The 16,376-nt window shown below is 30.5% G+C and overlaps 1 protein-coding gene across 1 annotated transcript; it reads right to left on the reverse strand.

Annotated features, from left to right (window-relative positions):
- Window positions 1-5,890: 5,890 nt before the first annotated feature.
- LOC108777749 (zinc finger protein 28) lies at window positions 5,891-7,997 on the reverse strand. The gene is made up of 5 exons (XM_018544712.1): window positions 7,816-7,997; window positions 7,494-7,703; window positions 6,860-7,069; window positions 6,222-6,431; window positions 5,891-6,104 (listed from the first exon to the last, which is right to left on the reverse strand). The coding sequence occupies exons 1-5, from the start codon at window positions 7,995-7,997 to the stop codon at window positions 5,891-5,893; spliced, it is 1,026 nt and encodes a 341-aa protein (XP_018400214.1).
- Window positions 7,998-16,376: the final 8,379 nt, after the last annotated feature.

Below are 16,376 nucleotides of genomic sequence, written 5' to 3' on the forward strand. Positions count from 1 at the left end.
ATCTTTCTACGCTATTCACATTAAAATAATCAGTGCAACACGAAAGATCACGCGTTCTAGTCTCGCGTCAAAGTTGCTAGCAAGATCAATGGCCGATCAATAGTATTTTCATCTTCCATCGATATGGTCATATTATAAAGAATACGTGCGGGAGCGCGACTGCCGCGCATTAAACACAAACCAGTCATTAATAACGTAGAACATGGCACCTTTAAGGCTTGCGGCTATAAATTCCACTGCCGCGACAGGAATGGCAGTTTATCCGCGGCACTCGAAATCTAATTTATTTCACGATGCAAGCACATAACGCAGTTAATAACGTGCGCGTACGAGAAACAAGAATGTACCGCAACATTTATTGAGCGCGTCCAGACTTGCATTGAGATGAAATCGCACCTTCCACCCTTGAATCCTTCTTTCATAACTTATCGATTGCATTAATAAAGCAGATGCGTTTTCCGCGGAGATTTTCAATCCGCGCGCTTGCATTTGAAAGCGGCACAGATCGCAGTAACTTCCACCAGGCACGATGTTCCATCAACATGAATAATTATCCTCGGTGCACAGATATAATAACGTTCCACGAAACTTGCTGATGCGGTATATCAACTGTAGTTTCGCTACGTCGATAGATCCACGTGGCGCGTGCTCGGTTTGCTAATTAATTATTATGTTTTAAGGACATCACTGACAGTTCCGGGATGCAGTCAGCTCTTGCATACGTCCGACTAGTCACGCTAACGACATGCACGTGCACTAGTCTGTGCACGCGTGTATAATAATACAATGTGATATCCAATATGCAAAGCTCGTCGAATGCTCGATGCGCCATTATAGTGCTATTACATCGACGAGATGTAAACTGACAACAAAATGAAAATCTTTAATGGTATATTCTGTATCGCGGGACGGAAAACCGGCATTCGATCTGTACCCCTTCTGACAATTTTCGTTTATTCCCAAGCCAGCGGATACCCGTATGTGCCTGGGGAACATCAAAGGGATTGCCACGATACGAGGCAGATGTGGAGGGTGCAACCGCTGGAAAGGATGCCGAAGTATGTTCCTTATGTCATTTCGCGGGACAAAATTGTTCGAGGAGAAAGAAACGATTTAGGAAAAAGAGCACTTTAGGATGCGCTGTATATGCGTTTTCCATTTTTCGAATAAAAGCTAATTTTCGCTGAAGACACTCATTTTAGAATAAAATGATTGAAAATTAATATACAAAGATTAAAGTCATATTAAAATATATATAGTAATTATAATAGCTTTATTATATATATATATATACATATATATATAATGCAATAATAGTTCTGTAAAGCAATGATCAAATTTGTAGTTTGTGAGATAATTATTATTATGATATTTTAATTAGATTGTACTGCAAGTCCAAAAATAATCAACGTTCAATTATCTAAAGTAAATGTATTTAATTATTATTCCATCTAATTTTACCGTAGTTGGCGCGTGTCTTCTTATTTAATTGATTTATTATAATAATTTATTATTTCATTATATTCCTTATCTTATAAATCTGACTATTATATATTTCAGGTCTACTATAATGGTATTTCCTATAAAGACACAAATCTGAAAGTGTAAATGGAGTAGAACGTATAGATAAATAAATACAATTTTTTAATTTATAAATGATGAACATCAGGAGACGCGGTAATGTCTCAGGCCATGTTCAAAAACTGAAAAACACTACAAGTCTCTTATCGCGAGCCACCAAAATCCATTTTTCGGGGGTGCATAGTTACTAAAATATAAAAAATTTTGAATCGAACGTTATATGTCCTGAAAGGCGGCATCCCCACGAATAATTTGGGCCGAAAAAATTTAAAATCGGTCAAGCCTGGAGATACAAGCGGTCGAAAAGTGATGATTTTAATGAAAAATTAAGAAACGTCTCCTTCTTCTTCTTCTCTCTGTCCGCATTCATCATTGCAATCTCGTTTCTAATTAATATATCGAAGTTGGTTTAAGCCCTACAAAGAAAATCACGACATTTTCATGAATTATGTACACATGACACATATATGAGTACAGCTCTTAAATGCTCACGTTCTAACACTGTTAAATTATTATCACTGTAACTGTAAAATCGTGTCAACGTTTTTCAGTATAATACAATGTATAGCTTCAGTTTTAAGAAAGTCAAAGCCTTTAATATGCGAGAGTATACTACATATAATAAAGCGAGAACGTAAATAAAAGTATTAAAATTACATTAAATTTATTTAAAGAAATAAACAGTTAAAGATGGAATGTTTCGTATACTTTAAACATTTTATCAATAATACACGTCAATCCCTATAGGCGCAAAATGATCCTAGAATGACACATAAACATAGTTAACATATAAAATAAATTATTATAATTATTTATATTACAAAAATTATATAATAATTTATATTTTTTAACATCATGAGATTATTCTATGTATGTTATACGTCAATTTATGTAATATTCTTCGAAATTTTCCTTAACAGGGCCAAAATATGATTATACAATGTATAGCTTCAGTTTCAAGAAAATCAAAGCTTTTAATATGCGAGAGTATACTACATATAATAAAGCGCGGACGTAAATAAAATTATTAATTACATTAAATTTATTTAAAGAAATAAACAGCGAAAGATGGAATGTTTCGTATACTTTAAACATTTTATCAATAATACACGCCAATCCCTATAGGCGCAAAATGATCCTAGAGTGACATATAAACACAGTTAACATAAAATAAATTATAAATTATTATAATTATTTATATTATATAAATTATATAATAATTTATATTTTTAAACATCACATGAGATTATTCTATGTATGATATACGTCAATTTATGTAATATTCTTCGTAATTTTCCTTAACATTGTCAAAATATAATTATAACTTATATTACCGTAATCTTCTTTGTATTAACAGTCCATGTTGCTAAAATAACTTTTAATATAATATTATAGTATATTCAAATAATAAAAACATTGAATGGATATATAATACTATCGGGCTTAGATATACAATCAATTAATAGTGCATCCATGCATACATCCATTAATGGTGCAAGAATATACGATATATACAACAATAAATTTTAGAGAATGAAATTTTTTCTAATAGGATGCAATTGAATTTCTAAAATATGCGTAATATATAATGAATAAATAATTCCGTTTGAAATCGATTGACTTTTAAATTAGTTTGACGTCATAGTTTGTAGACTTTTTTAAATAAATCTTCGAAAAAAGATTGACTACGATGATTAAGCGTTAATAAAATATCGTTTTTTTTTGCAAATTAATAGAAAATATGCTCGATGTAACATTAAAAATGTATGATAAATCAAGCAATATTTGATTTTGTCTCAGTGGCTAAATATTACTTCTAAGAAATAATATGCGCTCCTAAGGATGCTACTTATACTACATAAATTAGAGTATCTCGTACAAAAATTATATCCACTGGATATCTCCTACCTATGAGACTATATCTCGTATAAATATTATGTTTGTATCCTCATCTTCTTTCAACGCTGTTTCGCATTACTCTTATTAAGAATAATTATAATTGTATTTGATTCTTTATACCGTTGTCCATCGCAGTTCGTTTCTATGACATTACAATTGCAATATGCGATCCTAAAAAATAAATAATTTTTCCTACAGAATCTATGCAACTTAAACGTGAAAACTTTGGTAACGCGTAAAAATCAATAATCTACGAAAAATACTTGTAGGAATATGTTGGTTTTGCTTAGCTTTGGAGAATGTCGTAAAAGAAGAAGAATGTCACAAAGAATGGAATAACAATGTTTTTACATTCTTATGATTTCTCTAAAACGCAGCAAAGACGAATATATTTTTACAAGACCTTCTTTCATAGTTTATCGATATCCTACACACTCCCAGAGGTTTCGACACTTTAGTTCTGGACAATCTAAATGTTTAAAACCTTGTGGTATATTACAATTTTACATCATAATGTTTTTATCACATCATAATATATAAAATGATAATGAGAGCCAGACTCTGGATGTATGCGTGTAGTAAAATTCTTTATTAAATTAAAACTTAGATGTTTTTCGATCGTGAACACAATCATTTTCAATACAATTTGACTTTTTATAAAATTTAATGTATTTATGAGACGTTATACATAGAGAAGTTATACATGAGAAGTTGTACATAGCAAACAAATCTTTACAATGTAGTTAACGACATCAACTTCTCATGTACATACATTAGATTTTATATAAGGACAAATTGTATTGAAAGGAATCGTATTCACGATCGAAACGTCTAAGTTTTAATACAATAAAGAATTTTACAACACACGTACATCCAGTGTCTGGCTCTCATTGGCAGTTTATATATTATGATTTAATTCAACAGAGCCTCCTATATTTATTTTTTAATTGTGTTATTATGACATAAAGAAATAGAAACAAAAAAGGATAAGAATATTATAATAAATTTCATAATTTTTTTATGAATGAATAATTTCGGTTGAAGACACAAAATTCTGATTTTATTTAATGTTCATTGAAGTGATTTTCTTTGAAGTATCCTTTCACAAACAAGAAAGTATTATTTCTATCGACATATTTACAGATTTGTGGATCTGATAACGAAGACTTTAATGCAAACAGAAAATAAGCATATTTTTAATTAATGTGTAAATGCGTAAACACAAAGACTCTTTAAGGGAGAAAGAATTGAAAATAATGTTAAGTATAATGTTAAGTATAATATATAATAGAAAGCTCTATACGTATAAAACGACAACGACAAATGAAGTGATTTCGACGATGTCAGATAACGTCATTTATTATCTATACGTACCTATACGTTATCTAACATCGACAAAATCACTTGCTCTGTAACACTTCGTTTGCAAACTTGCTCACATTTCTAAATTTAACGATTTTATATCTATAATGAGTCCTTTCAACTCTTTGTTTTCCTTTATTATTCATAGATTTTTAAAATTTTATCTAATAAGACTATGTCCGTTTCTTATTTATGAACATTTAATATTTTATCACTTTGACTATTCTAATTTATGTACTCGCAACTGTAAAGGATATGAGGACTGCGTTACCGAAAAATTTTGTAGATTTCAAATAGTTTCATAATTATAATTTACTGTGCATTGATAATGACCCGATCGGCGTCACATTTGTTGTAATCTCTTTATTATTTTGAAATAAAGTTTCTTTGTTATACAACTGGCTGTTAACCTTTTATTTGTGATAATATTAAAGGACATACCTTACAAGGATGTTGTCTTTTATTTTTGTGCTTCGAGTCCACATGATAACCAAGTATCATTTAGCATGGGAATTCTTTTCACATTCATTAGATTCGTAATAACGTTAATTATTGTAATGAAACACAAATTTGTGCTGTTTTAGAGATCGAATATGTCTATAAAGTTACCTTGCAATATATCATTTGTTACAACATAATTTAAGTTTATAGAACAAATTACCAAATAATTCCTTTTATTCTTGATATTCAAAGATATACCCACCTAAACATATCTCCACAAAACTCACAATGATAAGGTTTTTCGCCAATATGAGTTCTCTCATGAATATACAAATGTGCTTTGTTCTTAAACTCTTTATTACACGTTCCGCATTTGTATGATACATTTCCAGTATATAGGTCCTTATTAAACTTGAAATGTTCATCATTGAAATGCTTTCTTTTCACGTGTATTTTTAGGTTTCCTTTTTGACTGCAATGCGACCGTTGCAATAATTATTATTTTCACCAGCTAACTTATTCATTGATATTGTGTTGCGTGTATGTGTGTTTGTGTGTGTGTGATTTACCAAATTATTTTCCTAACACTTGTTGTTCACTTAAATACTCACTCAAATTTATCTTCACAAAATTCACATTTATAAGGTTTTTTGCCTGTATGAGTTATTTCATGGTTACGTAAATGCGTTTTGTCCTTAAACTCTTTATTACATGTTGCGCATTTGTATGATACACCTCCAGTATATAGGTCCGTATTAGCCTTGAAACGTTCATCATTGAAATGCTTTGCCACCATGTGACTTCTTAGGTGATATTTTCGGCTGCAATGCGACCATTGCAATATTAATTTTTTGTACCAGTTAATTTAATCAATGATATATTATATATTGAATTGCCAAATAATTACTTTACCTATTGTTGTTCACTTAAATACTCACCGAAATTTGTTTTCACAAAATTCACATTGATAATTTTTTTCGCCTGTATGAGTCATTTCATGGCTATGTAAATTCGTTTTTTTCTTAAACTCTTTATTACATGTTGTGCATTTGTATGATACACCTCCAGTATATAGGTCCTTATTAGCCTTGAAACGTTCATCATTGAAATGCTTTGCCACCATGTGACTTTTTAGGTGATATTTTCGGCTGCAATGCGACCGTTGCAATATTAATTTTTTGTACCAGTTAATTTAATCAATGATATATATTGAATTGTTAAGTAATTACTTTACCTATTGTTGCTCACTTAAATACTCACCGAAATTTATTTTCACAAAATTCACATTGATAATTTTTTTCGCCTGTATGAGTCATTTCATGGCTATGTAAATGCGTTTTGTTCTTGAACTCTTTATTACATGTTGCGCATTTATATGATACACCTCCAGTATATAGGTTCTTATTAGTCTTGAAACGTTCGTCATTGAAATGCTTTGCTATCACGTGATTTCTTAGGGTATATTTATGGCTACAATGCGACCGTTGCAATATTAATTTTGTACCAGTTAATTTAATCAATGATATTGAATTGACAAATAATTACTTTAACTCTTGTTGTTCACTTAAATACTCACCGAAATTTATCTTTACAAAATTCACATTGATAAGGTTTTTCGCCTGTATGAGTCATATCATGGAGATGTAAATGTGATTTGTTCTTAAACTCTTTATTACATGTTGCGCATTTGTATGATACACCTCGGGTATACAGGTCCTTATTAGCCTTGAAACGTTCATCATTGAAATGCTTTGCCATCACGTGACTTCTTAGGTAATCTTTTCGGCTGCAATGCGACCGTTGCAATATTAATTTTTTGTACCAGTTAATTTAATCAATGATATTGAATTGCCAAATAATTACTTTAACTCTTGTTGTTCACTTAAAAACTCACCGACATTTATATTTACAAAATTCGCATTGATAAGGTTTTTCGTCATTATGAATTCTCTCATGAATACGCAAGTTCCCTTTATTCTTAAATTCTTTATTACACGTTCCGCATTTGTATGATACACCTCCCGTATATAGGTCCTTATTAGCCTTGAAACGTTCGTCATTGAAATGCTTTGCCATCACGTGATTTCTTAGGTTATATTTATGGCTACAATGCGATCGTTGCAATATTAATTTTCTACCAGTTAATTTAATCAGTGATATTGAATTGCCAAATAATTACTTTAACTCTTGTTGTTCACTTAAATACTCACCGAAATTTATTTTCACAAAATTCACATTGATAAGGTTTTTCGCCTGTATGAGTCATATCATGGAGATGTAAATGTGATTTGTTCTTAAACTCTTTATTACATGTTGCGCATTTGTATGATACACCTCGGGTATACAGGTCCTTATTAGCCTTGAAACGTTCGTCATTGAAATGCTTTGCCACCATGTGACTTTTTAGGTGACATTTTTGGCTGCAATGCGACCGTTGCAATATTAATTTTTTGTACCAGTTAATTTAATCAATGATATATATTGAATTGTTAAGTAATTACTTTACCTATTGTTGCTCACTTAAATACTCACCGAAATTTATTTTCACAAAATTCACATTGATAAGGTTTTTCGCCTGTATGAGTCATTTCATGGAGATGTAAATGTGTTTTGTTCTTAAACTCTTTATTACACGTTCCGCATTTGTATGATTCACCTCCAGTATATAGGTCCTTATTAGCCTTGAAACGTTCGTCATTGAAATGCTTTGCCATCACGTGATTTCTTAGGTTATATTTTCGGCTGCAATGCGACCGTTGCAATATTAATTTTTTGTACTAGTTAATTTAATCAATGATATTGAATTGCCAAATAATTATTTTATCTCTTGTTGTTCACTTAAATACTCACCCAAATTTATCTTCACAAAATTCGCATTGGTAAGGTTTTCCGCCCTTATGAATTCCCACATGAAGACTCAAACTCTTTTTAGATGTATACTGTTTGTCATACGTTTCACATACGTGTGGTCTAATTTCAATACGTATATCTCTATTATTTTCATTCGAAGTTGTCGAGAAGTCAGTGCGCTTATCTTAATATTATGAAAGCAGTTGTTATGAAATAAGCATGAAAATATAACATAATTCTCATAATATTTAAAATTCTCTCTTCAACAAAATTAAAGCATCACCTGCAAGAACAGGCAAACTTCGAAAAAGAATAACTTCGTGGAAGATCGTCATAATGAAATGTTTAAAAATCAATTTTATATAATGTTCTATCCTTCACTCTATCCTTCACACAGTCATTTCAAAAAATATCTCGCTAATATTTTGAAGTTAGGGTATCTAAATGATTATTCGTCAAATCTTAAAGTTTTATATAAAATTTGTGAAGTTGTTCGGCGCGAAATGATAATTATGCACAAATGGGTTTCACAGCTTCCGAAAGATTGAATCGTTTTTTTTCGTAATTTTCTTTTTCGTCGATTTTTTTCACCGATTTATTCACCAATTTTAGTTGAAGTAAAAAAGTTCATTTTTACATCAATATCCAATAGTTCAGAGAAAGAAAATAGTACAAAGCACGAAAGAAAAGAAGTTTAGATACCAAGATTTACTCCTTCGGATGCTTTTAAACCGCGTCAGTGCCCATTTTCAATTCGCAACGTGGAATTTTCGCAAATTTTGTTAAAAATTTTAAAATCTGTTGCACCTTTATTTTAATTTGTGTAATTTTACAAAGTGTCAGTAATATCGTTGTTTGAAGTAAAATTCTGAAAAGAACAGATTTAATGCTTTAAAGTGTTTTTCTAAAATTCTCAATACGATTATTCCTGACAAAGTTATTCTACATCAAAATTTTTTTATTTTTGCATGATGGATTATTTAATGCATTAATTTTGTTGAGCAAATTGTAATGCATAGTAATATTAATTGAACTAAGAATAATTATTAGGGACTATATAAGTCTTACCGCGCTGTTGGTGTACATCTCCTTTTGTATCGATATTCATTTCTTCATTTTGATCTCTTATCATCTTTTTAGAATCATCTCTCGGATCCATCAGGATTATTTTTCAATTCACTTTGCTGTAACGTTCTTTGTATTACTTTCGTAATTTACACGTTCTAAAAATATTTAGATACTTTTGCTTTCGTATTTTCCATAAATTATAAAAAACCCTAAAAGATACAGTAACACAATTTTAAATATAATAAAATTATATAATAAACTGACAGCTGTCACGAAAAGTAATAAGGAAGTAACGAAAAGCTGTGTCAAATGGAATTAGTTATAAATAAGTAATGTTAGTTACAAATATTTAAAATTATAAAGTCACCTCTCTGAAGTCGAATAATTGTTAGATTTATTTAATAACTTTTATTCAAAAATTAAAATTTAGATGTATAGAACAAGACCAAATGATACGTTTGAATTTGAAATTGTTTGCTGACAAATAAACACGTCAAAGTCTTGGGAACGACTGATCCAAGGTCTTCGTACGGATACCTATTATACGTTTTCATGTACATATAGATATACTTATGTATACTTATAAGTGATTCTTTCGAGAACCGAGAGGACATTTTGCATTATAGTCTCAAAAATCGAATAAACTGCGGAGAGATGTTCTTTAGGAAAACTAAAACCCGTATTTTCTGTTTCTGCTTAAAGAAAACGGTCTAATCGAGGTATTAATTTAAATTACAAAATATAAAGAATTTGAAATTATATTACACAAGCTATACGGTTCGTTCTAGCAAAAAAAAAAATAAAGATTGATGTATAATTTTTTAAAAAACACGTTAGCAATTGTTATGAAAACAGTAACACAAATCTGATAATTTTTTAAATACACTACTCAAATTAAACCATCACCTGTAAGAACAGGCAAATTCGTAATAGAATAACTTTTTCAAAAATCATCTTAACGAAATGTTTAAAAAACTGTTTTAAGCCTTGAAATCATTATTTTTTTTACCGGCATTTCAAAATCTGACTGTAGACAAAGAATCTGAAGTCTCTTGACGTTATATTAGAGTAAGACAAATTTATCATGTTTATGTACTTAACAAAGTTAGAAATTGTTCTTTTCTTAAAAGAAAAATGAAATAAATGCTGAAATCAATTAAATTAATTTTTTTGATAGAGAAAAAATGGAATTTTCGTTGTTTTAGAAATAATGTACAATAATTTGGAATAATTTAATATGGTAATTTGGAGATAAAGAGGGGGGAAAGGGGGAAGGGGGAGTGTGGGAGAGGGATGGAGGGAGAGGGAGAGAGAGAGGAAGAGAGATCTTATCTCTATCAATCAAGTTAATTTGATTATTTTTACAAAGTATATAGAACTAACTTATTCCAATTTTTTATGTCTGTCACGTTTAAAATAATAGCGTTACATTTCAAAATTTAATTTACTCTGTAGAAAATTTTTAAAAAATAAACTTTGTATGCTATGAAAATTAACGAGTTGACATCAATATCAAAGCATAGTTTAGTATAATCAGCAAATTAGCCGAATTATCGATCTCATGTTGACGACTCTCGAATGTGAGCACACATAAGCATTAATTAGTAGAAGTGAGAGAGTTACCGGAAGTGCGGATGTGCCTGTCAATGAACAAGCAGTCTAATTCGGCCACGCTGACGCTTTCAGCTACATACGCGCGACACACTCGTGCGAATTTCCCATGTGAGCGTAGACACAGAGCACAAGTGTACACAGAGCACGTAAATGATACACAGCGTGAAAACGGACGCGAAAGGACAAATTTGTAGTACAAACTTCCTATTTTGTATATCGTGAAAAGGGAATTGCAACCTCGCATGGATACAGAGGCCAAACAGCGAATGTATTCAACGTATTGTAATAAAAATGTAGATAATCCAATTTAAATGATTCGGTTATAATAATTTGATTTGGTACTATAAATAATATAGAATTTAATTAAACATGCAATTTGTAATGCAGTACTTTTCTAAAATCTAAACTTCCCTATTGTTAGCGATACATATTCTAATTTTGAGATCTTTGAAAATTAGACTGAATAAAAATTGAATTGAAAGGATGAAAAGATATGGCTAGACCGAAAGAGTTTCGATGAAATATAGTGCACTGTGAATAATGATAAAGTAAAATTTGTTGTCTTCACGTATAAAATAAATAGCCTCATAAAGCTTACGTTAATTTAGGTTATAAATAACTATTCTGTAGCGATCATGGTATAAATTTATCGATTGGAGATGCCAAGAAAATATCGATATACCTCCAAAGCACACGGTAAGCGATTTATATGTCTTAGGATAAGGTCGAGACGATTTTTTCATCTAAGAAATCCACTGCTGGCGTCGATAACCACTTATCTCTCAGAGGAGCTCGACTCCGACGTGATCCGAGATAGTCAGGAACCTTGATACGCGTGCCTCTAAAACTGTCAATATTGAGACAGGTTAAATCCATGGGAAATTGGTTCATTTATCGCGTAACATCACACCTATTACATACTATCATCAATCGAGTATCTCAGCGTTTAAAACTATCAAGACTAATATCATAATTTTAATGCAAAAGCTATTTTTCTCAAGTAATTTCTAATCATAGTTTAATTTTACGTTTTTTGAAAATACTATTATAATATTTACAATACAGAGATGGCAAAAGATAGCAATTTAATTTATAACAGTTAACCGCTATTTATAATTAATTGTAAATGATATCAATTGAATCATAACTGATTGAGACATAACTTTTAATAAAAAACTTAAAAAAATATATGTAAATGAAATATGTAAATTTGTTATATGTAAATAAAGTTTTCTTAAAAAGCAGATTCGTTTAATATCCTTTAAAATAAATTATATCACACATATCGAAGTAAAATAAGTTCTCATAAGAAATCGAAGAAATAATGTTCGTTTCTTTGTAAGTAACGTTGGATTACTTTGTTCATTTTCGTTCTTGATAAATATCCCGTATCTTTCCGGCAACTTTTTATTAACTGAATCCAGAGTCTCAGTGGACGAGTACGACAAAGCGATCCCGTAATATCGCCAATTGAATCCTCGTGGATAGAGTGCAGCGATTTGTAACGGGATTTTGAAGCGGCTGTCTTGCTCGGGCCGGATAATGGCGTACGGATTTTTCAGTCTGACTGAAATCAGGTAGTACTGAAAGGAGATTTTGAAAAGGGATCGCTGGAAATGTGAACGAAATTGCAGGAATTGTAAAGAAGGCGGAAAGAGAACAGTATAGTATCTTATAGATGAATGTTTTATCTAACAAGCCAATACAGATAGTTGAATAATTCTAATATCTTTTAACAATAAGCTTAAATTATAACTGATAATACATTGTTGTCAAAAGATTGACAAAACATTAATAAATTATTTTAATTTTTAATAATTATTGTATTATCCAACAAATAATATTTTTCATTATAAAAAATATTTTATAATATTTTCAACATGCAAAATCAATTCTATTTTATGGAATATTTTATATTGGTCATAACAAAAAAATATAAAAATTGTTCTTCTCATCTAATACGTACGTATGTTTTTTCAAATAATAGGTATATTTAAAAATGTAAATATTGTCAACCTTTTTTAATGAAGAAAACAATAATTTGCAACAGAAATAATAATAACATCTCCAAATTGATTAGTAAGATAAGATACACCTGAGAAGGGCACTTGTAGTGACTTTGTGACTCAAAATTACAGTCGGGAGAGACTCGATGAGAACGATCGACAAGGATTCCAACAACCACGCAAAGCACCCTCTGTACGATGAGAGCTTTTTAATTAAAGCGTAATTCTACCGACCCCGAACTTCACGAATTTCGGTTTACGTGACTGGCGGAAGAGAAACGACTAAAAAAGTAAGATATTTTTACGAGAAGTTATTATCAGTCGCTGATGTATTGAGAAAACCATCCTTATGCGGGAGAATGCCTCGAAGTATGTCTGAGGGTCTCGAAACCGCTGTGTCATTCAACCACCTAACTATATTATACCTTTTCGTTATACTCACAACTCAAATCTCTTCCCTTAGGTCATTCTTTCTTATAAGAAAGTCCCACACACACAAAACCAATACAAACTTCCCTGTAAAGAGGAGATTTTTTAGCCAACGTTTGATTAATTTTTCATACATACATATATTACAAGCAAAAACATGAAATATTTATGGAATATTCAGATCACATGCATGTTAAAAAATGTTTAAAACATTTTTTTTTAAGATGTCTTTAAGATATTCAGATTTATTAAAATACATTTTTTCAAAATTTTTTGAAGAACTGGAAAATAATTTTTTATGAGACCTATATAGATTTTATATTACCGAATGCACTTATAAAACATTTATAACATTTAAAAACAAAATCTGGATTAAAAACTCTTAAATCTAAATAAACATATTCTTCCGTGTCTTCCTACATTAATATATTACATAATATAAAATTTAAAAAATGCATATTAAATAATAATATAAACGATTCTCATAAAAAGCATGTGTCTTGTAATGTTCTGTATGTCGATGTCTATGTGTTATATATAAACACCGTCTGATTTATCTCCATTGTTACGCATCAGTCCATCAAATTGCCAGATTTAATGAAGTTAATACATGGTAACACATTAAGATAGTTTTTGACGGAATTTACATATATACTACAAATGACGGTCATAGTATTGTAATTTAAAATATTCATAACATGAAAAATATAATTAAATATGATTATATAATTTTGCTTGTTATAAAATTATAAGTCAAATAAGTTATAAATAAGCTTAGGTTGTAACACATTTGTTTAATTTTTATAAATGGTAAGAGCTAATTAGAAGTGAGCGATGGTATCATCCTACAGTGTCAGTGCCACCTGCGCATAAATCACCGTATGCTCACTCGTCTCTGTTTTCCAGCAGTTCTCTGTGACGAATAAAAACGTATTTTACGTCAAGAACTGTACTGCTTGTTTGTACGTGACAACTAGTACGATTCCGGTCGTTGCATGATCACGGCGCGGCGCGTCGCCATGGCGTACATGCGACATTTTACCAGTTTATACGACGCTCTTGCTTTGCCTCAAAAACGAAAGTTTGTCAGGTCGCGTGACCCGTAGTCACTAGTCTCTCAACTCCTTCAGTGTTGCCTTTTGAACAATGCTCGTTAATCAGGTATAACTTTCTTGAGTAGTTGCAAATTGTTACTGTATTAAGGATAATTTATACGTTGCGTGTAAATTAACTCTTTACGTTAAAATTTCACGGAGTTTTGTAATATATTTATTTAATATTATAAGAGAATCAAGGACAGAAACGTCTCATTCTAAAGTGCTATTTAAAAAATATATTGATCAAAAAAATTAATTTTTAAAAAGTTTTAACAAATAAGAAACAGAATTTAATGCTGTTTCACACGTTTAAGTAAAGTTAATGGACATGAAATTAAACATATGTATGATTGTAGCATAAGTGCTATATATATAGCTGCATCATTTATAAAAAATATAATAAATAATAATAATATATATATATTTTAAGGTTATAAGAACTACGAACAAATCATTGTACTACAAAATAGCTAAAAATTATCATGACATTGCCGATAGAGTTTTTCATGTAGCGTACAAATACCTGAATAAAATGCTAATCGTCTCATTACAAACGCGACATGGCTGTCAGCGATAATTTTATGCGGAATTGAAATTATGCAGCTTTTTCCATCGCAAAGCTGCCGACGAATATTAATTATCTCACGGCTTCTAGGCCGTTTTGAAGCTGCTTAAGCATCGCGGCTCTAACGCAAATTATAACGAATTTCTCGCAAGTACAACCAAGAGAAGAGTGAACTGAGATTTACGGGAAAAATTAGAGAGGAAAAACAAATCAGAGAACGAACTTTTAAGAAAGCGAGCGTGCTTCTTGTCAAAGAAGTAATTAATACAATCCAGTGACCTGGTCATTTAAATAGTTAATTCAAGATTTAGCCGGTGGTTGCACTCATTAACAGACTTCCGCGTATAAAACAGAGTTTTCAGCCGCGAAAGCCTTTAGCTCAAAAGGTTTGAAATTACGATAACCTTCGATCTCTCTTTATATATTTAATCCAAGAATGTTTCGAATAGTTAACTATCAAAATTCCAAGCTTTGCAAAATCGCGTGCCAGAGTTATCAGCTTAATACAATAGTTTGTGAAAACAATGTCGGTGCGAAATAGTTAAAGCAGATAGCAACCAGAGAAATATTTCTTTTGGTAATAATTATTTATTATACAGAAATAGATCAGTAGTGGTAATTTGTAATAATTTGCCTGTTTTCTGTTTCTGCACTAGGCTGCACTAGAATTCTCTTTTTCGCTTTCGACAAATATATACCTATTTCAAATGTATACCTATACCATGTTAAGTTCCAAAAGTGTACATTAATTTAGCCACAGAAAACAGATCTATAGTATAATGTGACAATCATAAAATTAAAAAAATTCACGAGAAAGTGTATTTACTTCTATTTGAATATTCTATTATGGATATAATATAACTATAGACGTATTAAACATATTATTAAACATTTTATTATACATATATCAGTTTTATATATATTTTACATATATTTTATAAATATTAATGTAAAGAGAAAAGTTTATAAATTATTTTACTTTCAAGCTCTTTTTGTTGCAATACTTGCATAAAAACATTATTACACTTTGTTTTAATATTTATTATTCAATCATATGCCGATGTTTGAAATTATAATTTCATTCTTCTGGATGTTATTTGTAAGAACTTTAATTTACTCTGAAAGGATTTAATTAAGAAACCATTATATAAATTGAGTCTGTAGAAAAAGTTTGTTGGAAACGGTGAAATCAGTGCGAGCTATTTTTTTGGATAAAGAAAAGACTCAGAAAAGTTTGAAGAATCAGCTACGATCTTTCCAATATAACTTTTACAAACAGCTGATCCACGATATTAGGGAGGAGCAGAGATCAACCGTCTGCTGCAACTCTTATTCTTCGAGACTTTCTTCTCCTAGTCGTCCTAAATTCGCCGAACGTAAGCTATGCCGAAGGGAAAGGAGTTCTTTACAAGCAACAAGCAGGGGCGGAAAAAACGGATGGAAAGAAGTTAGGAGAGATATACT

This window comes from Cyphomyrmex costatus, unplaced genomic scaffold (assembly GCF_001594065.2).
Source record: "Cyphomyrmex costatus isolate MS0001 unplaced genomic scaffold, Ccosl1.0 scaffold116, whole genome shotgun sequence".
Lineage (NCBI taxonomy): Eukaryota > Metazoa > Arthropoda > Insecta > Hymenoptera > Formicidae > Cyphomyrmex > Cyphomyrmex costatus.

Excerpts from the sequence above, each read along its gene's own strand:
- LOC108777749 (XM_018544712.1), bottom strand. The coding sequence starts at position 7,997 with ATGGCAAAGCATTTCAATGACGAACGTTTCAAGGCTAATAAGGACCTA. Across the intron at positions 7,704-7,815 it reads TTTTGTGAAAATAAATTTCG|CCAAAAATGTCACCTAAAAA; the intron begins GTGAGTATTTAA and ends GTCGCATTGCAG. Across the intron at positions 6,432-6,859 it reads TTTTGTAAAGATAAATTTCG|CCGAAAATATCACCTAAAAA; the intron begins GTGAGTATTTAA and ends GTCGCATTGCAG.